The 25,357-nt window shown below is 38.1% G+C and overlaps 2 protein-coding genes across 2 annotated transcripts; one reads left to right on the top strand and one right to left on the bottom strand.

Moving 5' to 3' along the window:
* Positions 1-2,605: 2,605 nt before the first annotated feature.
* Positions 2,606-3,640, top strand: LOC131327755 (AP2/ERF and B3 domain-containing transcription factor At1g50680-like). Its single transcript, XM_058360890.1, has one exon. It carries the CDS (start codon positions 2,606-2,608, stop codon positions 3,638-3,640), a length of 1,035 nt encoding a protein of 344 aa, XP_058216873.1.
* Positions 3,641-6,857: 3,217 nt separating this feature from the next.
* LOC131325618 (lon protease homolog 1, mitochondrial) lies at positions 6,858-25,009 on the bottom strand. The gene is made up of 20 exons (XM_058357953.1): positions 24,353-25,009; positions 22,712-22,777; positions 20,908-21,099; positions 20,717-20,782; positions 20,467-20,508; positions 20,217-20,339; positions 18,190-18,288; positions 17,492-17,557; positions 17,321-17,407; positions 17,066-17,105; positions 14,196-14,367; positions 12,395-12,519; positions 11,763-11,893; positions 11,558-11,662; positions 11,236-11,349; positions 10,401-10,568; positions 9,994-10,095; positions 9,448-9,714; positions 8,085-8,603; positions 6,858-7,280 (listed from the first exon to the last, which is right to left on the bottom strand). The coding sequence occupies exons 1-20, from the start codon at positions 24,821-24,823 to the stop codon at positions 7,095-7,097; spliced, it is 3,141 nt and encodes a 1,046-aa protein (XP_058213936.1). The 5' UTR covers positions 24,824-25,009; the 3' UTR covers positions 6,858-7,094.
* Positions 25,010-25,357: the final 348 nt, after the last annotated feature.

Here is a 25,357-nt window from a genome sequence, read left to right as displayed (position 1 = left end):
TACATAAGATTCATTTTGAAATCATACACTATTATTCAGAGTCCCTCAATTTGCTTGAAACATTATTCTAATGGCCCTTCCAAAAAATCAACTCAGTCACATATGGGTAAGGGTTTAATCATTTGATTCAATTTTTCTCCCTACAAATGCAGGGAAAAAAATTGATTAAGCCTTTACCCATAATCGAATCAGCTGATTTTTTTACAAAAACTCTTAGAACATGTTGAACATTTTCGATTATACCCTTAGTTTCGATTGCACTTGCTGTAGTGTACCCTTAGTTTTTATATTGTATACTCAGGTGACAATTCGGGAAAATTAATTCATGAAAGGGGATTACTGGTAATTAATGGTAGTATGGGCTGACTACTTTGGAAAAGAGGACAAAAGCGTCACTCTCACCATGAGTGCGATTAAGGGTCGTGGCAGGAAAAAAAATACTCGTGGCATTATCGGCTCCCAAAAAAAAATTGCCTTTCAAAAAAACCAAATAGAAGATTGTTTTTTGCCTGATAAAATTTACCTTTATTGCCTAAATTAAGACAAGTCTGAGTAATAGTTTCCTATTTTGTTCTATTTAATTTGGTTGTCAAAATCAATTAATTTAGTCAAGTGTCCTGATCTCTTTCCTCCCGATTACAAACTTGCCTTTATTACACGAAAATAAAATCTCTGATTGAAGATTTGCTCCCAAATTTTTCTCCAGAGATTACTTTATTTCTCTCAGAATCATCATCAGGATTAAAAAGCCCTACCTAGCTAGCTTGCCCCCTCCCTTACGGTTCTTCGCATAAGACATGAAAAATTTGCCATCAGTTTTATCAGGCACTCTCCCCTACACTATCCGAAGGTCTGAGAGACATAAAACTTTCGCTTTTATATTTAATGGCAACTTCATAAACCTAGCCAGCGACTAAACCCTGAACCCTTGAAGTACACTTCGGCGGCTGGCGACTCTCAGCCCGGTGACGGAAATCTCGGACCTTCTCTGTCGACTATCCTCTTCTCCGAAACAGAGGTAGAGTTACTGTTTAACAAAAACTCTAGGAACGCGCCTTTCGGACGCAACTCCGGAAATAACTGTGTCTGTAATCGCTCGATGCACGTAGGTAAGGGCAGAAATAACTGTGTCCGTAATCGTTCGATGCGCGTAGGTAAGGGCCTGCTTTCATTGAATGGCGGCATCAAACGGCTCCGATATTCAGTTTTGTCCGGAGTTGTGTTTATATTATTTGCTCAATTGGTTTAATTGGGTGCAACCTTTATCTTTTAGCACATTAATATTCTGTGATGCCTTTGTATCCCACTAGAAATCTTTTTATTCTAATAATAATGTCATGCCTTGACCGATTAGGAGTTTGATTTTTTTTTTGGTTACAGAGTTTGATTTTCACTTATTACAGAGTTTGAATCAAAACAAAACCCTATTTATTGTTTCATTGAATGCAAGCTTAGTTTTTTTTTTCCCTATTCGTTAATCCTAATCTACTCTATCCCAATTTAATGGAGTTTTTTTTTTCTTTGTTTTTTTAAATAGAGATGACAATGAGTCGGTTCTACTAGGGTTTCTGCCAACCCCAACCAAACTCAAAATTAAATCCGCACGCACCGACAGGGATTGGTTCAGTTTAGTTTTTCTCCGAACCTGATTATTATCCATATGTATATAATAAATAGGGGTATGTTTCGGGTTTCGATAAAAATATTACTATATCAAATCGAACCCGAACCGAAAACTGTTGATTTTATCAAATCAAAAATCAAAACCGACTATGTGTTTAACAATGCTACAACAAGTATTGGGGAGGTGGGTGAGCTTTTGAAGACTAGAGTGGCTCTGTGGATGAAGTCTAAGTTTGAGATTAAAATATATACGGTGGAGGAGTTTAAGGGCTATGTAAAGTCCAACTTTTTGTGGGATAGTTTTGTTTTTGTTTTTTCGTGTGCTTTTTGATCTCTCGATGTACCCTCTTCGAGTTAATAAAAGTTTCGTTTGCCGAGAAAAAAAAAATCAAAACTGAATTCATGTTTCAAAACCAAATGTAAACAATGCTTAGTTGAAAACAATATGTTTCCTCAAGTTAGGGGATCCAATTTGTTGTGGTCATCCGATTGAGCTGATTTTTTATAAAATTCCTTGAAAAATTGTATAAATTTAATTGTTTCGAATTATTTGTGTGGGACCCCACTTTAGGGTCTCACAAGCTATTTGTGCTTGTAGTCTTTTTGTTCGATGGCCACAAACTTTTTTCCGCCCAACATTTGAAGTCCCGCGTTATCAATTAAACCAAATGGGTTGCAATTGGGAAGTTGAAGGATGAAATAAATCGTTTTCATAGTTCATGGATGAAGTAGCATAAATGTTAGTAGTTTAAACGAAATTACTACTAACTTTTTAAAATGTTGAATTTTTGAATCCTAAAAGCATGCCGTTTAACAACGTCGGTTAAAGCGTTAAACTTTGTTTCATGATTTCTTCTATTAATTGTGGTTATTGGCTAAGAACTTGTCTATGCTAATAACTTGTCCAACAAGCAATCAATAGTTCATGCATGGTGTCCTTATCTTACGTTTGTTTCATGCAGCATTCCTCAGGGTACGTACCATGGATAAAACGAGTGAAATCGCAGTCGGTTTTGATCGGAGTAGCACCAAACAAAGAATTCATGATAGAAAGCATCAACAAATTAACGAAGGAACCGAATTACCACCGAAATTCAAAGGGGTTGTTCCACAACCGAACGGGCATTGGGGAGCGCAAATCTACGCAAATCATTTGAGGATTTGGTTAGGCACCTTCAAATCAGAGACTGAAGCTGCCATGGCGTACGATAGTGCTTCCATCAAACTTCGTACCGGAGACAATTACAGAAACTTTCCATGGACCAACATGACAGTTCATGAGCCTAAATTCCAGGGCCTACATAGTACAGAAGGAATTTTGAACATGATAAGGGATGGATCCTATCCATCAAAATTTGAAGACTTTTTGAGGAGCCAAAAGGGGGAAAATGAGATAGGTGTCAACCTAATCAAGGTCCAAGGGCATGGTGGTGTTTCCTGTAAACTTCTTTTCCAGAAGGAATTGACACCAAGTGATGTGGGTAAGCTTAATAGGCTTGTTGTTCCAAAGAAATACGCGGTCAAGTTCTTTCCCCCTATGTCGGAGGACACGGAAGAAAATACAGGTGGTGGGAAGGTGGATGAGGTACATCTTTTTTTTTATGACAGGATGATGAGGCTATGGAAATTCCGGTACTGTTATTGGAAGAGTAGCCAGAGCTTTGTTTTCACAAGGGGCTGGAATCGATTCGTGAAGGAAAAGGGGTTAAAGGCCAACGACCTCATTACGTTCTACATATGCGAAGGTCAAGAAGCAGCAAAAGGATGTCAATCCTTCTTTGTTATTGATATAGGTCACACTGAGGGATCAAGAAACGGTACGGTACTAGATGAAGGAATTATTAGTCAAAATGTGGATATACAAGTGGATTTAAGTCTGAAATTGGGACAAAATGTCAACTTGGAGTTGGTTAAGGATGAGAAGGAAGATTGTGAGCTTCATAAGTTGTTTCCGGGACTGGGGTTAGCACCCAAGAGGAAGAGAAGTGTTAGACTTTTTGGTTTTGAGCTCAATTGAGGAGAAACAAAATGGCTTAATGTTTATAGGAGCTTTGATTTTCTTTTTCTTTTTTTCTTTTTTTGTTAAGCTTTTCTTTCAACCTTAACATGGTGAATGATTCTTCTCTATATATTTGAGAGCACTAATTTGGTATTATCAAGGCTTTTGTCAAATTTGTCAAGAACAGATCATTTGATGTTTTTGTGCTCACGTAACTGTGCAAGTCTTTCTTAGGCTGCGTTCTTGTAAACTCATAAGTCTGAAACTTATCTCCGTATTTTTTTACTTTTTGTTTAGCTTTTCGTCATAATTTTTGGGATTAATCGTTTGACTCAATGAAACGAACTAGAAAAGTATAAAAATATAGACAAATAGTGGAAAATTTCAAATAAGATGACAAATAGACAAATAAGACAATTTTTTGATACTTTTTTGGTCTTTAGTGAACTTTTTTTTGGCTTTTTGTCATAATTTTATAGTTTTTAAACTTCTCTCGTCAAGACAAATGATTAATCTAAAATATATCATGCAAATCTAACAAAAATTCAAAAAATACGAAGAAAACATACAAAATGAAGAAGAAAAATAAGTAAACTTTTTTCTAATAACTCAGGTGTTTGGATCAGTTTACATGCATCTGGATTTCATTTTGTTTGGGAAGGGAAGGAATTACAGCTAATGTACGAAATTTTAAGGCCTTGAATACAAGAACAAACTTTCCATATAAAGAACAAAACAAACGACTAGAATTAAGAAGCTTTATTTACTTGCACTTAAGACCACAGGGCAGCGCCCAAATTTCTAGAATGTATCTCTATCCCTAGCTATCTCCTTGAAAATAGCTAAAGATTACCAAAACAAAATGTCAATGATGCAGTTATGGTAGGCTTGGTTCAAACAAAATCAAGTATTTTTTTGCTTTTCTTTTATGATTTTTTATTAAATTAATGTTATTCTTATAAGATTAAATAATTTGTGAACTGTAAAAAAAAATTATCCAAAGCTTTAAAAAGGTAATTATAAACAAAAAAATTCATAACAGACTTGTCTTTTTTATGTCTCTTTTGAACTTATTTCAATCACTTGTGCTATAATCCACATTTTTTTTATTTCTCTCATCAAACCGAATGATTAAGCCTAACTATATTCATGAAAAGCTGAAAAAAGTTTACGAATAAAAACTAAGAGAAGTTTGCAACATTCTATGTGTAATACACCCCGTATTACTCATTAAATGTTTTTTTTTTTTTATAGGCTACTCATTAAATGTATTACCCATTTTTTTTCCAGAAAGTCTACACACACAGACAATCTGTGCACAAATTGTGCACAGATTTTAATGTGAGGCCCACCACAGGTCCCACACAAATGATCCAAGTCATTCATTAAATGTAAAACATTTTTTTACGGGTTCCCACAAAAAATCAACTCAATTCGATATCTATAAATACTCGATTCAATTGTTGAACTTTTCATTCAGATTTAAGAATAATGAAAAGCTAGACAATTGGATCGAGCATCTATAGGTATCGAATTGAGCTAATTTTTGACGAAAACCCTCAAAAACTTGTTTTACATTTAATGAACGACTCGGATTATTTGTGTAAGACCTGTGGTAAGCCCCACAACAAAATCTGTGCACAGACTGCTGTGTGTGTAGCAAGGCTTTTTTTTTCCCTATATACAAGACCACCCTAAGTCACACAATGCGCGTACGTGAGCTATAGCGCAAGAGTGAAAGCGTCTTTCAAAACATTTCAAGCTACTAAATTCTCCAAAGCAAAGATTGAGAACATGAGCGGAGAGTCCTACCGAAAAACTGTGACTAAGATTGTACCTATTCTTGGACCTATGTGACAAAGTAGTTCTTTGACTTGTACATAACTTTATAGGGTGTTTTTTGACATGTACATGTTTGGCGATACAAGATTGTATAATGGAGCTAAAACCGACGTATGACGTTGAAGATTCATCTTCTATACAAAGAACTCCCGGACTATGAAAAAAAACGTTTAGAGCATCTAAACAAATCCTATATGCACACATACATACATATGTGAGTCTATATATATAGGGACCGGTTCCCTCACATCAAATTTGACACAAATTTTGACACATAAGTTTACACAAACCAAACCATTCAACACCGGTTTCTAATTTTTAAAACCTGTACCAAACCACATTACTAGAAAACCGAACCGAACCGAACCATTTGGTTTGGATTGATATAATCTGGATTCATGAATCATTCAGTTTTGGATTGATATGATGTAGTATGGATTCACGGTTGTCAGTTTGCTCACCCAACTCTTGGCGTGAACTATGCCTAACGGATGAAATTGATCCAAAGAAATTAAAGTTCCCTTGTTTTTAGTTTGGAATCCCATCGCTGGACATTTCATGGTTGCTTCTTTTATTGGACATGGATGTGTCTAAAACCGTTCAATGCAAGTGAGCCCACATACATCAAATGACTACGAAAGTTGTGGCAGGAATTGTGCTCTAAAATTGTGTTCCTAGACATTTTGTCCTCCTCTATCACAGTAATAAATAAGTATACACTCAATTTTCTAAGAGTCGTTAGGCGCTAATCAGACGGTCGGCCACCTTCGAGCGATTAATCATCAATTAATTGGTGCATATTTATTAGGAGTAATTGACAATTAATCGGTGCATATTAATTAGTAATTAGCAATTAATCGTTAGTCGGACCTAATCGGATAAACCCCGCCAATGATTAATCGGCAATTCCTTATTTTAGAACACATACAGACCAAGTGTTTTTTTTACAAACGAGATCATCCCAATTATATTAATACGAAAATAAAGTACAACTCAAACAACAAAATAAAATACAACAAACGAAACAAAACAAAATACAACAAACGAAACAAAACAAAATACAACAAAAAGCCGCATAAAACCAAACACCGGAGCCCCATCAATCACTTGTGAAGGTGATTGAAGTGGCCAAGATCAGCAGGCCAAGGTCCAAATTGAAATTATTATTAGTCTCTTATTCGACTTTCACGAAACTCTAAAAAATTATAAAAACCAGCCCATCCAAGAAACATGATCACAGTTCTGCATAAATCCTCCATCGGAATCCGGAAAGAAGGGAAAAATAGAAAATAATAAGTCGTCCATTGGCTGCTATTGTAGTTTTTCCCTTTCTTATTTTATACTATATATATTTATTTATATTTTTATTTATTTATTTATTGAGCCAACACAATATCTGAATATCTCCCCATATAATAACACAATAAATAGGATACAAATGGAAAGATTTCCAACGGTACAGGGATATCAAAAAATAAAAAATTATGGCCTCCCTCAGCTACTCTGCTTTGAAAACTTCTGTCCGAAAAAAGGGAAAAACAATGCTGCCTAACCAATGCGTAGGTCATGGAGCAGAAATCTAAACCCAGAAAAATGAAGACCTCAAAAGAACAGTAGAGGCAAGAGTGGCTTACTTCTCTGTTTGCTCTTCATCGGCAAAAGCCAAGACAAATATTTGACTGTAGTCATCTACAAAGTGAACCTCGAGTCCTTCCTTCACATTAGGTGCAAGCTCATCGAAATCTCTTCTGTTGGCTGAAGGAAATATAATGGTCTTCACATCACTACGCCTCGCCGCTATCGTCTTCTCCTTGACCTGTTTTTGTGCACAATAAAAAGCATCTATCAGATATAACACGAGCCACAAAAAATTAAAATAGAAGTCCATATCATGGCAATGTAGTTGACAAATAGCAGCGGGAACCAGTTCGGGTTAGTACTAGAAATCAAATATTTGAAGCTCCCTAAATTACGTTGCGTGATTCTAAAACCAAGCAGAAATGGAGCAATGAATCCATTTTGAAGAGAGTAGATATTAGTACACAACAAGGTTAGGCATAAACGTTAAATAATCTTAAGAAGTATTAGGATCATGAATTTCGGGAGGGCCTTATCAAGAGAGAGAGAACTGATAGGGAAATCAAATGATTGCCAAATCTTTTTGCTCAATAACTAATTTCTTATCTAACACTCTATTCCATGGCCCTATTCCTTCATCTACTCTTCTTTAGTTGGTTGATGTTAGTGAGTTTGGGTGATTTTCGTAGCTCTAGTTTAAATATAAGTTTTGGTTTCAATTATCTATACACTTTTAAGTACTTTAAACAGATTATGGAGATGATATCTCAATTTTTAGTGAACCGTGGTTCAAAACCGACCCCGAACCGTATCTCAATGGTTAGGATTGGTTTGGTTCTATCAATTTTATGGGTTGGTTTGGTTTTCCAAATTCATAATCCATAGGTAGTGGTTTGGTGCTTGGTTTACTATCGATGAGAGTGAACATACGAACCAAAGATAGTTAATATGAAGGTTTAATTAGCTTACCCCGCCAATTGGGAGGATCTTCCCAGTTAGGGTTACTTCAAAGATAGTTAATATGAAGGTTTAATTAGCTTACCCCGCCAATTGGGAGGATCTTCCCAGTTAGGGTTACTTCACCAGTCATCGCTAGGTCCTTCTTGACAGGCTTCTTCAGGGCAAGAGAAAGTAAGGATGTAATCATGGTGCAACCAGCACTAGGCCCGTCCTTAGGAGTGGCCCCCGCAGGGACATGGAGATGAAGCTTGGTATTGGCAAAGAAAGTGTTATCCGGATCTTTCTCCATCAATATCGCTCTCGCAACCGTGTGGGCAATCTGGGTACTCTCTTTCATCACATCTCCCAGTTGTCCGGTGACATGCAAAGCCCCTTTCCCTTCACTTTGCTCCACCAGAGTAGTTTCTATGTAAAGGGTAGAACCACCCATAGCAGTCCAAGCAAGACCCATCACAACTCCAGCCGGTGTCTGGTCGTATATGCGTTCCGCATGGAAAACAGGTTTGCCAACAAAATCAGACAGGTTTGATGTGTCAACCAACACTTTCTCGACCACATTAGCAGCCTCATTTTCCCTTTTTTCATGAGTTTCTATATTGACCTGTCAACATGACAAACTGTGAGCAACATCAACATTTCAACATGCCAAAAGCCGGGTTATGCTACATAAGAACTAAGATTAAACAAGCTCAAATTTTATCTTTGTACCTTTCTTCATCAATGTGCAGTGTTTCAGTGAGTAAAACTAACTGGACATTACACTTGGGACTGTTTGGTTTACTTGTTCATTTGCCTATGCTTAGTGAATATGCTTCTTTGGTGGGTTCTGAATAGCTTAATTGCTTATTAAAACTAACCGGACATTACACTTGGGACTGTTTGGTTTACTTGTTCATTTGCTATGCTTAGTGAATATGCTTGTTTGGTGGGGTCTGAATAGCTTAATTGCTTATTAAAAGAATGCCCAACTCTCTTCCAAAGAAGAAAATAAGCAATTATGCAGCCAAACTTCTTTCCTTATTCATGGTGTTGCTTATTGCATATTATAAGAAATGAGAAAACAACCAAATAAGCATGTGAACCAAACGTGGCCCTATAGATTTCTCCCCAAGTCACAGATATGTTTCGGAGCAATTATAAAGCCCAAGCACAATGCTCCAAGTGCAAACAACCTTTCTTTAATTATTATTTATTGCTAATTTCACCGCAAATCACCGCACCATATATGAAATAACCTCTCAAACACTGGAACAGGTGGGTAGTTCTTCCAACAAAGTTCAAATAACATGCATCAACTCAGATGAACACGTACATGACTTACTCCTTCGTTTCTTAAAGAGAAACAAATAAAATCAAACTTCTTCAACCAATTAGGAAAAAGAAATAGAAATAGAAATAGAAACCATGGTACTTCATGTATTAGAAATATGATTGATCCCTGGTACCTGCGAATCCGTATGCTGGTCAGTGACAGGTTGACTTTGGTCAACTGTGAGATCCTTCTCCATTGGGTCTATTTCAACTGTAGTGTCAGAAGCCATTTCATTACTGCTACAGTCCACTGGATCAGCCACAAACTGCGTCTCTCCTCCAACCACTGTCTCACCCAAGTCACTGACAGATTCTGTTTTTGCCTCGTCAACTTCCACAACCTGGTCTCCGGCAGCTGGAGGTTCAGTATATGCTCCCTTTCGCACAAGTTGCAGAGCAATCTGCCAAGAAATCACAGGACGTGCTGGTTCTAAGGAAAATGCCAACAGAGCTCAGTTTTCATGTGAGCTCAAATTAATGAAGAACAATGACAACAACAATTATAGCTTTTTTATGTTGATCAAGAACAAAAATCACAGACTAGACTACAGATACAAGATTCATGTGCATGTCAACTTGTCACAAAACACAAACACATACAACTATCAACGAAAGCTGCCTTCAATCACCAAAGCGGTTTGAATTCGATAATCGCAATAGGATTGGACAGTCTAACTCACCTTGCGGTAAATCTTCTCTATTTGCTTCTGAAGATTTCGAACACCTGCTTCACGGCAGTAACTTTCTATCAAAGCAAGGAGAGCAGCATCAGTCACTTCAACCTGGAACACATTCATTTTCGAATGTCAATTATCCCTCTTATTAAACGTAAAAAAAAATAAAAAATGCTACTCCCGATATCCCTTTCAAGATCATTACGGGATACACATGCTTCATTGTTGGTATGAATAACCAGATTAGAAATGAATAATACAGAAATACGCTTAGAGGTTCTAGGTACTGCATACTCAGTCATCCAATCGAAAAAGCATTTGGTGAAGGTGAAAGTGAAACATAATTTCATGCAATTAAGTGCAAACTAACAAGTAGCAAATTTTGCATGCACGCACGCACACATGCAGAATACCTGTTCAGGCTTAATTCCACAAGCTTCACGAGTAGTTTTCTCCAAATAATCTCTTGCAATGTGCATTTTCTCATCAGTGATGTACCCAGCAATGGCCACAACCTCCATTCTATCCAACAGAGGGTTGGGTATCATTTCCACAACATTCGCTGTACAAACAAACAAAACCTGCAATGGAAAATTTAATCATAAGCCATAACTGTCAAAAATCACCCTCTTATAATGCCTCTAAAACTAGCCCATGATGAATCAGCAAAATAGAAATGAATGCTCCATCACTAGTTGCAATTCAAGATCCTTACTTCAGACAATGAAAGAGGGACACCTCCTTCTTTGAACTTGAAATAGCTAGTTCTTATTATGAGCATGTTAAGAGTTCATGTAATAGATAGGAAACCAAGCCTCGTCTTTTTGACAAGGTATTAAATGATATTCCAATAAATTGTAGTTGATAAAATCAAAATGGGTCCAATATACTTGAAGTCAACTTCTAGAACCATTTGCCAATAGCTTGAGTGGTTTATCTGTCATCCCAAAAAAGTACAGGGTTCAGGCTCAGTTGAGATATAAGCGGGTGGGAGCCCGCACGGCTATGTGTCTACGTTTGTTTCTGTTCTTTACTTTTCTTTCTTCGAATAAAAAATGCAATTCGAAGAAGGTTGTTAGCCATACATCTGGGTCAGGATTATTTAATGATATATAAACTAAGCATCCCACACAAACTTTGAAGTGATAGTATCTGAGACCACTTGAAAAACCAAAAACTTTCACCTGTAACTTGGAAGACAAATTTCAGGAATGGAAACCTTTGATAACCCCTACTCCAATGACTAACCTTCGATAAGTCTATAGGAACATCAAGATAGTGGTCTAGAAAGTTTGCATTTTGCTCCGGATCAAGGAGTTCCAACATAGCACTTGCCGGATCACCTGCATGTCCTCTTCCCAACTGCCATTGCAAAGTAGAACAGATAATAAGTCATTTTTAAGATCTACCCCAACTAATAATTACAGCTCCATAAATGGTTGGGAACAAATATTGTCCCCAGCAGAGGTTCTGTTTTGCTCTACACCCAAAGCCAATCCATCCTGAAGAATAAAGCAGTACTAGAACAATTGAGGCATTTAATTATTGAGGTATCAGTGATACAATATACCTTGTCAATCTCATCAATCAGGACAAGAGGGTTAGCTGTTCCCACGTTTTTCAGGCATTGCACCATCTTTCCTGGCATTGCACCAATATATGTTCGACGATGCCCCTACATGTAGTTTCATAAGTTAGTAATACAACATGCTGTCGGCTAAATGAGAAAGTGTAATCGTGTGTTACTGGTAATCACAATTTGGGATATGATCTACCTTGATTTCAGCAACATCGGACAATCCTCCAACTGAAAATCGGTAGAACTTACGGTTCAAAGCCCGAGCAATTGAACGACCAATGCTAGTTTTTCCAACTCCAGGTGGGCCAGAGAGACAGATAATTTTCCCTGTGATGTATTGGGGGGAAATATATTTTCACATGTCCAAAAAAGATTGGGGGAAACTATCACCAGTACCATCCCCAATTTTCCAAACCACAGGAAGGCAAACCAAGCAATTACAACCTCTGGATGACACCATCAAATGGATCATGAGTGGGAAGGGAATGCAATTTTGTTCACCATCCTTAAAAGGGTGAACATTACCCTCCATCTTATTGGTTGAAATGGTGTGGATCCCACCACAAAGTGATGTCATGCTTACCAAAAAGTGTGGAGGGTGAACAAAACTCAACTCGTGGAAACGGGGAAGGCAGAGCATAATGCTGATACCAGATAGCAGGAATCCCAACAGCGTAGTTAAACTATCCTAGTACAGAACATTAATTTATTCAGTTTATCCTTTTTTTCCTTTTTGTTTTTAGATTTGGCGAGCAAAATAGACCATCATACAAACCATGACGGTCAAACCCTCAAAAACCATTCAATTAGGACATGCATATAACCAACCTTGTGAGGTCCCTCGGAGCTTTCCGACTGCTATAAATTCCAATATCCTTTCTTTGACATCAGTCAACCCATAATGGTCTTCATCGAGAATTTTTTGCGCTTGGAGAACATCAAAGTTCTCATCGCTGCATTTAAATCAGAAGCCCAAAAGGTCATATTTGAGTTCAGTTTATAAGTTTCAAAATAAAATATCCTAAAGCATTTATTCCCATAAGCCCAAAGAAAGATATGTTACAAAAAAAAAAACTTTAAAGAGAGAAATCAATGGACAGGTCACCAGAGCAAGGTTAAACATAGACTTACAATGCAACAAACTTTTAATTAAAAACCATATCAACTAGTACTGCTACTCGTAGCATTGGAATGGAAGTGGTAGAGTTGGAAGAAGGATAAAGATACCCACTGTTCAAAACATGTGATCTATTATCAAAGCTGGACTGCAAATACACTAAGTTTCCACTATATATTTTGTCTACAACGTATTGCCCTTAGCCAACTTGTTTCCACTAAACTTGTCCATTTTGTTTAGTGCAACTTGTCTACTTTTAGTTTTGTGGAAACGCCATTGTGTTTCCCTTGTATTATCTGTCTACAAGTTTATGCCTTCAGCCAACTTGTTTCAACTAAACTTGTTAGTATAGTTTCGTGGAAACAACTTGTCTACTCCTTTTAGTTTAGTGGAAACACCACCTAATATTCCATACTGGTGAAATCAAAGGAATGTAAATGGAATTTGGCAAGCAAGGCCAACTAGAGAGTTAGACTTAGCATGGACTTACAACATCCCTAAACTACTACTAAACCTAAATATATGAGAACAGAATTATTTACTGTGTAGACAACTTCACATGGAAATTATTAAATCTACAACAGAACGAACATCGGTAATTTGGTAACATAAAAATATGGAACTTAGAAGACAAAAATCAATCAAGAGTTGTAACATGTTCATCTTCCCAATACAGAAATATATTTCAAACAAAAAAGAAGGGTCTCTCCAGTGTTGCAGTTATTTTGCGTCTAACTATCACCTACCAAACAGGGTTGGAGGCAGTAAGGGAATTGTGAGGGCATTTGCACCCAAAACATCACAAGGATTACATTGGAACCCAAAAACAGATAATAAACAAATTAAAATCCTGAAGCCTTTATGCTAAGTGCATCAAAAACAATGTTCTAAATGGCGCTTGGCGCTAGTAGGGCGGAGACCCACCTCCAAGCGCCAAGCCGCCTAGGCGGCACCAAGCAATTCGGCGGATTTTTTTTTTTTAACAAACCATTATCCAATCAAACTATATTCCATGTGTCCATAATGCAAGTTCAAACTTCAAAGTACAAACCCAAATGAAATTAAGTAGTAGCAACTAGCAAATAAGTTGAATAAGACAATAAGTAGTAGGGCTTCGCTCACATCCCTTGTATTACTTTTATATATATATTTTTTAGGCCGCCAAAGGCCTCCAAAGACGCCGACGCCGCCGCCAAGGCCGCCAAGACTGCCAAGCTCCAAGACCGCCAAGCACCGCCAAACCTCCCGAGGCGCCAAATCAAACGCCAAGGGCTATTGGCGTGGCGGCAGGGTACCTCCAAGCGCCTAGGCGGCCTGGGCGGCCGCCATTTAGAACAGAGATAAAAAAAAATGTTCTAACTTCTAACGAACATAAGTAGGTAAATTCAAATGCAACAAGAAATACGAACAACCACCCCAAACTTGTCAATTAAAGCACAGCACACTTTAGCCAAATAGGTAAGGTCCCCACAGAAAATTAGAAAGCGATTGGAAAGAAATTGAAGTACAAACCTGTAATTTCCCCAAGGCAATGCAGTCAACCAATCAAGATAATTACGTGTCACATTGAATTCACTTGAACTGGCCTCCAACAGCTGAAGTTTTGTCAGTTCTTCTTCTATAACTTGCAATACATGAGGGGGGCATTTATCCTTATTTGGCTCAATTCTTTCCCTAAACTTTCCTGCAGCAGAGACACAAAACCAATAATAGACAAATAATGTGGAAAATAGAGTCCACCATGCATGCATCTGTGTTTTGACTTTTGCATGAAGGTAAATCATAACGTTATTAAATGATAAAAGTATAAAAGGGCGTACCCACTGGCCACTGCATGATAAATGAATTTGGCTCTCAGAGAGAGACAACTCTATTATTCCTCTTTAGAGGTTTGTATCCAAGTAATCTCCACCCTCTTATTTAATTTGACACCAAATCAAAGAATTTATTCAATTTCGCCAATAGCACTGCTGACTCAGGGAAGTTAAAGGTGGATTGACGTGGCCTAAATGTTCAGAAATGAATATGTTTTCAACTTGGGGACCGAAGCCTAAAAATTTTCAACAACAGAAGCATGAGCAGTTTCACTTTTCCTTGATATTGAAATCTGGCTAGATGCTCAAAGTCATCGTTCAGTAATCTCATCAAAGATTGCAAGCTTGATGTAGGAGAACTGAGGAAACATGGTCCGAGAGTGACTGCGATTGGATTTTTAGTGGGTTTTGGAAATGGAAAGTTGCTGCAAGCATACCAAAACGGAGAAGAAAGACTCCAGGGTAGGAGAGGAATGGGATTAGGATCGATTTCTAAAAGGCAGAATGGCACGATTTCTGGAATTAGTTGCAGAAATTCTATGGACACCCACTTGGAGTTTTTAGGTATAAATTCAACGGGCAAGGAGTTAAGATCGATTGATAGCTTCAGGTTTGGGGAATGAAAATAATGCTATCTTGGGGCTGTAAATAGTATGTGAAATAATGACATCACGGAAAAGGTGGAAAAGAAGATGCTGTAACATAATGGAGTTCGCCAACCTTTACATCAAACCACTCTCAAATTACTTGGCAGAACATACCAAACCCAAATATTGCTAAATTATTTGAAGCACAAACATTAAACAACTATGCTACAACGAACTGGTAACAGCAAATCATAAAGATCTCAAAACAAATTTCAAACTGAAATGGCTGGTGATGAAGATACAGGCTTATAGTGGTGGGTAAAAGGGATACAAAGCTGTCAGTAACAAGCTCGCAGGCCTTCGGCAATGGTCTAACTGGCGATGGGACACTGGGTGCATATAAAGAAAATCAATGTTCTAAAACTCGGTACTCGGTACTCGCTCGGCCGGCCAACTTGTACCTTGTAAGCCGAGTACTCGGCAATTACTCGGTGATTACTCGGCGAGTAGAAATTACTTGGAATTTTTTTTTTATATGTTCCCCAAATGATATTCATAATGCATAATGAGAAGTTCAATGTTCATAGTTCAAACCAAATGAAACTAAGTACAAAATTACTAGTCCATTGCAAAGTTTTACTAGTCCATTGCAAAGCTTAACGTTCAAACCAAATGAAACCAAATACGAAATTAATAATCAATTACAAAGTTCAACGTTCAAACCAAATAAAACGAAGTACGAAATTAGTAGTCAATTATTCCTCGAAGAAGAAGAGGAACGGCAGCAGTAGCTTGATTGGTGTGTTCACTCGATTAGGGTAAGTATAAAACTATACTGAAATTACACTAACGACCCTTCAAATTTAACATATTATGTATTTTACCCAATTTTTCAGTTTTTTTTCAATTTTCTCCCCACTTCCGAGTAATCTTGTTTTACCGAGTAATCGGTACTCGCCGGGTACTCGCCGAGTAATGCCAAGTAATCGGCTGGCCGAGTAATTCCACCGAGTAGCCCTAACTCTACTCGGCTAGGCACCGAGTACCGAGTACTCGCCGAGTATTTCCAAGTTTTAGAACACTGAAGAAAATATAGGTGTGAATTGAGAATGACGTAAGCCTAGGGAATTGTGGGAGGTGTGCCGATCTTTAGTAGGTGTAAAGAGTAAAACCGGGGATGTATTTAGGACCCTACAACTTTTGTCCAGCCAAACTAAAAATACCAAACTATCCTTGAGTCTTTTAATCTAATAGAACATACACAAATAAGTTTGCCAACATTATAACTCGAGGAATACATGAAATGAGGACCAAGTTTACCATAAAGTTCATCAACCACCCAAAGCATGTGTTGTGTGAAAGTCACGATCCGGCACTCTTCTTTTGCCATGCACATTGTTGAATATATAAACGGTAGAGTTATCTCTCTCTAACAACTTAAGCTTGTTGTGAGGTGGTGGTTAACAATCTAATATCGTATTAGAGCAGGTAATAAATCTTGTGTTCAAACCTCACAGCCTGCCTAATGACTAAAATGTTTACATGTGTTTAGCCCATTTATGGAGGAGAGCCAGGGACGTGAGAGGGCTTGTTGCAGATATAACTAGTAACGTTATCTCCCTTCCTCTAACAGCTTAAGCTTCTAGATGACTAGATCTAGATGAGTTGGTGGTTAACAATCTAAAACACGTCATCATGTAGAATGGCCAACTTTAGACTTTAGAGTGCAAGAGTCCAACTTACAAAAAACTCGCGAGAACATAATATATGAGGGAAAATCCAGCCATGTGATCTACTAATTGTTTTATATTACAAAAATATATCGAAGGCGAAGGACTATGGATTCGAAAAAACAACACTATCAAACTTTATTAGCCGCATGACCTCCTATTTCCACAAGCGCAAATTTCCAACTCTACCAAGAGAGGAGAAAATTTCCAATGATCATCTAGTTATGTTGTGGAGTAAGATAAGAACTAACCAGAAAGTGCTGTTTTGTCATCAGCCTCCAACCCCAGTTCCTGCATCAAGGCAAAAAGTAATAATTTTGATTAAATTAAGTCCACAAAAATATCAAAATACTAAAAATATCCAGCTTAGCGACTCAAAAACACCATGTGAACATTTCAATAAGCATAAATACGGAAACCCCTATGGAGACACAACAGAAAAAATAAACCTGAACTAAGCATGATGCATAAATACTTATAACATAGGAAGAAAAAGGTTCACACACCTTCTTTATGGCCTTAAGCTGCTCGTTCAACAAGTATCGCCGCTGCTCCCCGCTTATTTTTTCTTCAATTGCTTTTGCAATTGATTCCTAATAATTGCCAAAAAATATATGAAACAAACCGCATTCAACTACCATGAACGTCTTTGACGTTAAAATACTAGCAGGGCATACCTGAATCTTACTAATCTCCATTTCTTTCTTCACTAGTTCCAGAGTAAGTTTTAACCGCTTATAGACCTGATATGGCAAATATTTCAGAACTAGAGACAATATATCAACAGATGCAACAGAATATTTTCACATGAAGGGTAACCATTTTTTATACAACATGTCAAGATTGCCTTCGAAATACATCTTCCATCTCTTTAGGCTCCTATGGAGTAATTTAAATTACATCCAATCGTTGTTTCTAAATTGCATGTTAGGGCTTCAAGTCCAAACCAACCTGATACACTTCGGTTTTGGTAATGGTTTTCCATCCATGTAGTGTACTCCTGTCTTGTCTTATTGAAAATCGATGTCTAGTATCCATGCTTCCTAAGATTAGCTCTGTTATTTAGATTAACTCCTGGGCCTCTGTTATCTTCTACCTAAGCATCAAATCCAAAGCCGAGGCCCTACAGTTAATTCTGTAACCACTTTCCGGAGAGAAAACAGATTGTTCTCCAAATAAAGACCCTGTCACCTCAACTGACATAAGTAATTGAACCCCCAGCTCCTCTTAACCACCAAGTTCTCCTTGTTCCTCCATCACAAACACAACCCAACAGTCCATAACTCCTTCCCCCAAACCAAACTCACAGAATACTTTATCATCCAAGTGAAATTGTAGTTCATTGAAAGAAATTAAAGTAACAGATGATGCTTACATCTAGCTCTTCAAGCACTTGCTGGCATTGGAATTTGTTTGCACCAGATATTGCTGCTCCAAAATCAGCTAACTTTGAATAATTGAAATCACCCATATGCTGCAAATATTGGGTAGAGGAAAAGGCCAAATTTAATTCCTTACTTTGTCAGTAAAAACAATTAATCAAATCAATCATAGTCGTTGATGATCAAAACAAATCTATTCTACAAAGACTCTTAGGAAAACAGTTGATCATTTTAAAAGCTATGACAAACGCCTGAAGCATGCCAAGCAACTCAAGGCCTGAAACTCGGAACAATCTCAAATTAAATACGTGTATAATTGCACTGAGGTTGGACGTCGAACCAACATAAGCGAAAAGAAGTATCACTCAGGAGGATTGACAAATAGAACTAATTCAATTTTAGCACACATGAAAGCATAAGGATATAACACAAGCAAAATTTAGCATACTGCAAAACTCTCCAGTCTCAAACTACAAATCCCTCCAGTCTCAAACTTATCCAGTTAATTTTGTAGAACACAAAACAATCACATATGAAACAATGCCCAACAGTTAGTTCATAGAATTAGAGAGTTCAGCTCAAAGGGTAACAATCACATATGTTACCCATATTATTGGCTCTTTGACCAATAAAATTTACTAGTTAAAACCTAGTTAAAACAAAAACAATTAAATCTTTGCAATCAGACCCATTTCAACCCTCACAATTTATGTATGAAATTACACTTCTACCCTTGTCGAGGTTTATTGAAAAACCTTTTTCCTTCGAAACAACACCTTGCTCAAAAGTACAATAGCCCCTTCTTAATTCTGCACCATTTTTTTCCTCTTACTTTTAGCTTTATTTAATGTTCAACTTGAAGCAATTCAGAATCAAAAAATATACAAGCACAAGACATGTTGAGCACAATGAACTGAGTAGAGAAATTTGATAATAAACTATTGAAAAAATACAGAAAAACAACTTTAAAAATTGGTGATTCAGATTATGGAATAAAAAGCTCCATACACAAAAGAAGTTCCAAGAAAGCAAACTTTTCAAGAAGAGAGAAACTTATTCAAAGCTATCACATACTCCCTCTGTTCAAAATTGCTGGTCCTTTATGGGAATTCCAACCTTTTAAGGAGACATGCAATAAATGCATTCACACTTAAAAAGTTAAAAATGTACATTGATTTCCAACAATGCCCTTATATTTCAACTTTTGAATGAAATCATTGTTATTGGCAAAGGGTCAATTTTGGAAGATTGAATACATTTTGTTTTGACTTATCAAAGAGAACCAACAATTAGGAACATCCCAAAATAGTATAAGAGATGAGCAATTTGGAACAGAGGGAGAACGAGTTAACAGACAGCCAGTCAATGCCCTAATAACCTACCTCACACCTACAGCCATATCCCTCTCTATGGCCTATTTTTGAGTGCCCCTTCCTATCTGCCCCACCAGTGAAAAGCACCAACTCCCCACTTTACCCTCTCCTTGGCCACCCAAGACCACAACCACATCCCTCCCCCCTTCCCTCCTCCCTCATACCCCTAAGACCACAGGCACCTTTGAACACAACCACATCCCTCCCCCAGACCCCCAAGACTACCACCACCTCCCTCTCACTTCCATGACGGTGGCACCAGTGATCGGTGTATTGCCAGTAAAACCAGTGTGGTACTGTGGTAGCAGCGGCAGAACTCCAGTGGAAAAGAGAAATGGGGTAAGAGAGAAAGGAAAACTATGCAGAGATGACAGAATATCGGGAATAAACAAAAGGTGGGTTTTAAGTTTTGTTGTCGTGGGAATTGTTCCTTGACTTGCCGTAGCCCGTAAGCCCCTAACTATTTGGTTCAAGGGTCTTCCATAAGTAAGTTGGAACTCTTTCAAGATTTGTGAATGGGACAGCTTCACTTTTGCAGTTTTCTTTTCTGTTCTGTTCATTCCATTGCTTTGGGGTGCGGGAAGGGGAGAGCGAGAAAAGCTAAGCAGCATGAAGCAGCACCCAAAATTGCGGAGGAAGGGCCAAACCTGAGTGTAAGTTTGAACATGATCTCTCCAGAGGGAACTCGTCTTCAAAACATCCCTGAGGGTTGATATAACCTCAAACGATGTGGCCTTTACAACATCATCATCCTTATCATATGGTTTATCCTACAAAATAGAGAACAACCTAATAAGAAAAAGGTATAGCGGAAGAATCCAGAATTTCAAGGTACCTTTAATTCTAGATTACAGCCAATAATCCGAAAGCAGGGAAAATCTGAAAAACAGGCCATGCCTTGAGATGATCAACTCTGACTGTAAGCGGATCCTCACTGACCTGCACAGAGGACAATTAATTCAGTCTAAAACTTATTTTCTTGTGGATACTGAATTTAGGGAACTTGGCCTCAAGGTTTATGTGCATCTAGCAAATTTACATAACTACAAACTGGATACTTGGACCGTTGGATGCATAAGATGCATAGCCAGAGACACAAGGAGTGCGATGGATAATATGAATACGCAGGGCATCAAGCAGAACTCACCAACTCCGTTATTCGCAGTCTTCTATGACCAACAAGGACTACCTGGTCTCCTTGGATACTTGTTATCTGGCATCACATATTATTAGCATAAAACAACATTAATCAAGGATCAGAAATCGCTTCAATAACGAATTTTAAAGAGAAATAGTACACTGGAAAGTGTAACTACTGCTAAAACCTAAACAAGTTACCTGGGCCAGTGTACCAACTTTGTTAAGGCGGTTAAACAACTCTGTTCCTTTGAGCTCATTTATGTTTTTTTCTGTATCTGAACCTGTGGTCACACTAGGATCAGTCCCCGGCTCATCCTTAAGAAGGAAAGCTCCAGCATATGGGGCTTGCCGTTTTCGACTTTCCTGTAAAGCTGCTAGTAATTTAGGATCCTGCAAGAGAATAATTACACGGGCAAAAAGAATCCATAAGACCCAAGTTATTTCAATACAAACCTCAAATAAAATGAGTAATAGAAAAAGGGGCTGCTAGCACCGCTTTCCTTTTAATTACTCATTTCAATGGAACAACTAATAGTCTAATAGTATGTGAGGCTAACCTAAATTAGTTGCAGCAATCACCAGCGCAATAACTAAGAAAAGCCTTCATCAGTTAAGCTTTCTTTTGGCAATAGGTTAGCGAGGGAAGGGGTCCCCAAGGGTAGAACCCTAGACAAAGGCCTTCTAAAATATTGGGCTAAATGCACTACTCAGATTAACCAATTGACATCCATTAGAATGTAGTTATTAGGAATTTCAAGTAGTCTAACTGCATTGATCACTTTCAGAAAACAAATGTCTAAAAGGCGCAAACTATTCTAAGAAGACACCGTGTGTGTCAGAGACGATAGGTAGTTGTACATACCCCAACATGTGTCGCACCGGCATGTCCTATGATTTTTTAAGCCAGACACGCCCCCTCACTTCAGGAACTTTGTAAAATATATTGCAAATTGAAGAAAAATAACTTAAAATCAATATTCATGAACAATAAACAATCTAGGATCATATAGATTTATCCTTGATCCCACCTTAGAACTTCGATCTGTAAGAGACAACACGAAACCTTAAAAGGAGAAAATGTTTCCTAAAAGGCGAAAAAGTTCCCAGACACGCGTCGCACACTTGAAAATATTTCCTAAAAGGAGAAAAAGTTTCCTATTTAACTATTGAAAACAATGTTGCGTGCAAATGATTCCTTCTCTTTAGAACTTTTAAAATGAAAACAATGTACTTTTATACCTATTGATTCCCTCTCTTTCGAATTTTTAATGTTGAGATTCTAGAGTTCAACATCCAATTTCTATACTAGATATCTCAGGAATAGATAGCAGGTCTTGTTGTTCACAGTTCACCTTCTTTTCTAGAAGGTGAAACTGATTGGGGCAAATGATTCCTAGTTTCCTACTCCTCTCAGTAGATGAAATATGTAGGTAATTGTAATGCAAAAAATTAAGTTCTTATTATTTGCGTTTTCGGACAAACAAAAAAGAGTATTTTGAATGTGGCTACACTAATCACAAAAAATGTACTTGACCTTAAATGGATAGATTTTATTCCCCATTGGTTACCTTGTCCATGTTGTGACGTGGTGTGATATATGTTACAATTAGAGTATCAGTATTTCCTGTTCCTCTGATGTGTCCCAAGTTTTTTTGTAAATGTTCGGGACATGTCCATAGAACGGGCAATCTGTGTCCCTTTTATGTACCATTGCTTCTTTGGTAGAGACAAAACACATGATGCAATGTATGACAACACACCATGGAAACTTTTAGTTTTGTGACCCAATCAAATTAGCCTGGACCCGTGTATCGGAGCATGTACTTGTTTTGACCTATCCCCAGACTCAGGCCCGGGTGTCAATTTTCACACTTACAATTCCATGAAGATCATTGGACTTCCCCTTTCTACAACCAGTCTGGGCCGTTCAGGTAACATTTAAATCAAATGTACTCCCAAAAAAAAAAAATCCACACTCATAAACTAGAGACAAGCAGCCAACCTTCACATACATTGGCATGTAGAATCCAGGAAATAGCGGTCTGTGAGCCAAAGGCAACGCCAAAACCTGCAGTGGGGAACAAGAAAAGCATGTTGCACAAAAAACAATCAAGGACAAGTATTGTCAAAGACGGACAATCAAACAATGCTGTAATAGAGCGACCGTTACCCCACATTCCCCACCACTCAAATGAATGAAAAAAATATGGTCCATGTATCACAATTGTTTTTATTGCTATTGTACTATCCCTAAATAGGCTCGAAATTGCACAAACCAATATGCAATAAGGAATTGTAAACAAGTAAACAACTAAGAATGATATATAGGACGAAAAGATAGGTGGGCAAAAGGAGAAATCAACTTCCAAGAGGGCAATAGGTGCGCACAGACCACAATTCAAGTTCGTTTAAACGGGTTGAACAGGAATCCCTTTGAGGCTACATCGTATTAAAATATATCAGATTGCTGTACTCTGCACATTTTTTGTCTATGGTACCGGTAGCATACATCCTCCAAAACAGTGCAACGCACCCATAGACTGATATATCCCCATCAAAGTCACAAACTTATCTTCTTAAAAGCCAGCACTCACCACTCTAAGATAGGACCTTAAATATGGTTTTAAAAAAACAACTAGCTTCTGCGGAAGACGATAGAGCACACCTCTGCATCTCTTCTACATTGTGTAAAGTTTGAATACTTCCTGGTATGGCTATTGAATAGGATATATTCCGTTAGACCTGCTTGAACTGTTATTAGACCTACTGTGGAGAAAATTCAGTGGCATCCTATTGTTTGGTAAAAGGTAATGTTTATTCCTTGGCTTTGTCATTTGAGGAAATTGGAAACTAGAGAGAGATTACTAAGGTGGGGAAAGTCTGTTGAACATGATTGCGTATCGTGGTAATCAAGCAAAGGAGTCTACTTTACGGCTTTCAAATTTTACCACTAACAAAGCTTTCACTCCTGTATTATGCTTGAATCACACGTTGCCCATCAGAGCACTTCATCAGGTGAATTTTTTTTTACTCAAATTCTCACCCAAGTTTACAACTTTCATATCGAGCAAAAAAAATGGGTAAAGAGATGGAGATGATCTAACTATGAATCTCACACTACCTCTAATTCTACTGATTTCAAACAACTTTGAGTAAAACCGCCATACAAATAAGAGGAAAATGCCAAGCACAGCCATCAGAGCGGTGGATAATATGTATAACGTGTTTTGATATTCAAAGAAAGTGCATTGATACCCGTGAAGGCGTATTGATATTTGTGATGTGTGTATTGAAATTCGAACTTATTTAATATCTACAGCCTAGTGGTTGGTGGTTATCAAGACCAAATAAATACCCCCTCCCTTCCAAAAAGATTGCACTTAAGTGAAGAAAAATTTAATCTTTTATTGATAAATTTAAATAACTCATTGATATCTAGTAATTACCAGCAAAAAAATTACATTTTACTTAACAAAAATGCATTATTTTTAAGTTCTTGTTTTGCAGACTGGACTTTGTTTTGCAGACTGGACTATCTTTTGGGAACAGAGGTAGTGCTTAACACTAAGATGTTCTTTCCCCCTTTCTCACGGTTCTCCACAACCTCAGGGAGTACAGTAAACTCAAAATGCACAAATCTAACCGTGAGACAATCCTCGGGCCTGAACACTGTCGGAACGATGGCGGAAGACGGCTTCGAATCCGCCGCCTCCTCCCCCTCGACTTCCACCCTCTTCAACTCGGCCCCGGTCCCAGCCGGGTCCGACCCATCCGTCGAGTCCGAACAGAAAAACAACCTCTGGCACAAGCTAGGGCTTTTCCTTCCCCTGAGCGACCCCGAGACTCCGCCGAACGGCGCTCTCGACGGAGTCCCGTGGCGGCGGAGATGGGATGGCAGAGCGGAAGGCGCGGACTGAAACCGACCCCGTAGGCATGAGGACGATAAGGCCTTCAACATGGGGAGCTGCGGATTGAATCTGCAAAAGTTGGGGTTTTTTGGATGGGTGGGGTTTGGGGTTAGGGTTTTTGGGTAGTTAAGAGGAGAGTGAGGGAGCCATTGATGAAGAAGTTGGAGAGGGAGAAATGAAATTTTTGACAAAGCAAAGCCCTCCATAAACCCTTGTGTTTGGGGGGTGGGATGTCGATGCCATGGTGTGTTCCCCACGTTGTACCTTTGTTTTTGGTGAATTTACGGTTATGTCCTAGGTAGGGATTTTAAGGCGGTGGCGAAAGCCGGATTTTTATTCGAGCGTTCGGGGTCGTTCTGGAATTGGGACGAACTTGAGGTGGAGTTCGACTAGTCAAATGTTTTGAGAGGGAGTTTATAAATTCAATTGCGGATTTACCATGCACGATCCGTTTTTAAGTAATAAATATTTGGACAAAAATGCTCTCAATAGAATTGACAAAAATGCCCTTAAATCTACTAAATATAACCACAACCATACAATCACACCATTACAACACAACTCTCCAATTCCATCCGATCTTTCTCCCTTCCTCCCTCCCACCATAGCTGAAACTTCAAAAAATCAGGAGCTCCCACTTCGACCTCCCACCATTGACCCAATCCACCTTCTAAATCTCACCTCCCAACTCTCAATGAAAATCTCAATTTCTTCCTCTCCCTCCATTGCTAGAGAAGAAG

The sequence above is a fragment of the Rhododendron vialii genome, chromosome 5a (genome assembly GCF_030253575.1).
Source record: "Rhododendron vialii isolate Sample 1 chromosome 5a, ASM3025357v1".
Classification (NCBI taxonomy): Eukaryota; Viridiplantae; Streptophyta; class Magnoliopsida; order Ericales; family Ericaceae; genus Rhododendron; species Rhododendron vialii.
The sequence above is the reverse complement of the archived record's forward strand: the minus strand, read 5'-3'. Positions and strand labels throughout refer to the sequence as shown.

Bases quoted from the DNA above. Each gene is read 5' to 3' on its own strand.
- LOC131325618 (XM_058357953.1), bottom strand. From the start codon at position 24,823: ATGGAGGGCTTTGCTTTGTCAAAAATTTCATTTCTCCCTCTCCAACTT. The intron at 22,778-24,352 runs GTTAGATTTGTG...TCCCCACTGCAG, and splicing joins GGCCCGAGGATTGTCTCACG to GTTTTGGCGTTGCCTTTGGC. The intron at 20,783-20,907 runs GTAACTTGTTTA...ATGTGATGCCAG, and splicing joins AAGTTGGTACACTGGCCCAG to ATAACAAGTATCCAAGGAGA.
- LOC131327755 (XM_058360890.1), top strand. From the start codon at position 2,606: ATGGATAAAACGAGTGAAATCGCAGTCGGTTTTGATCGGAGTAGCACC.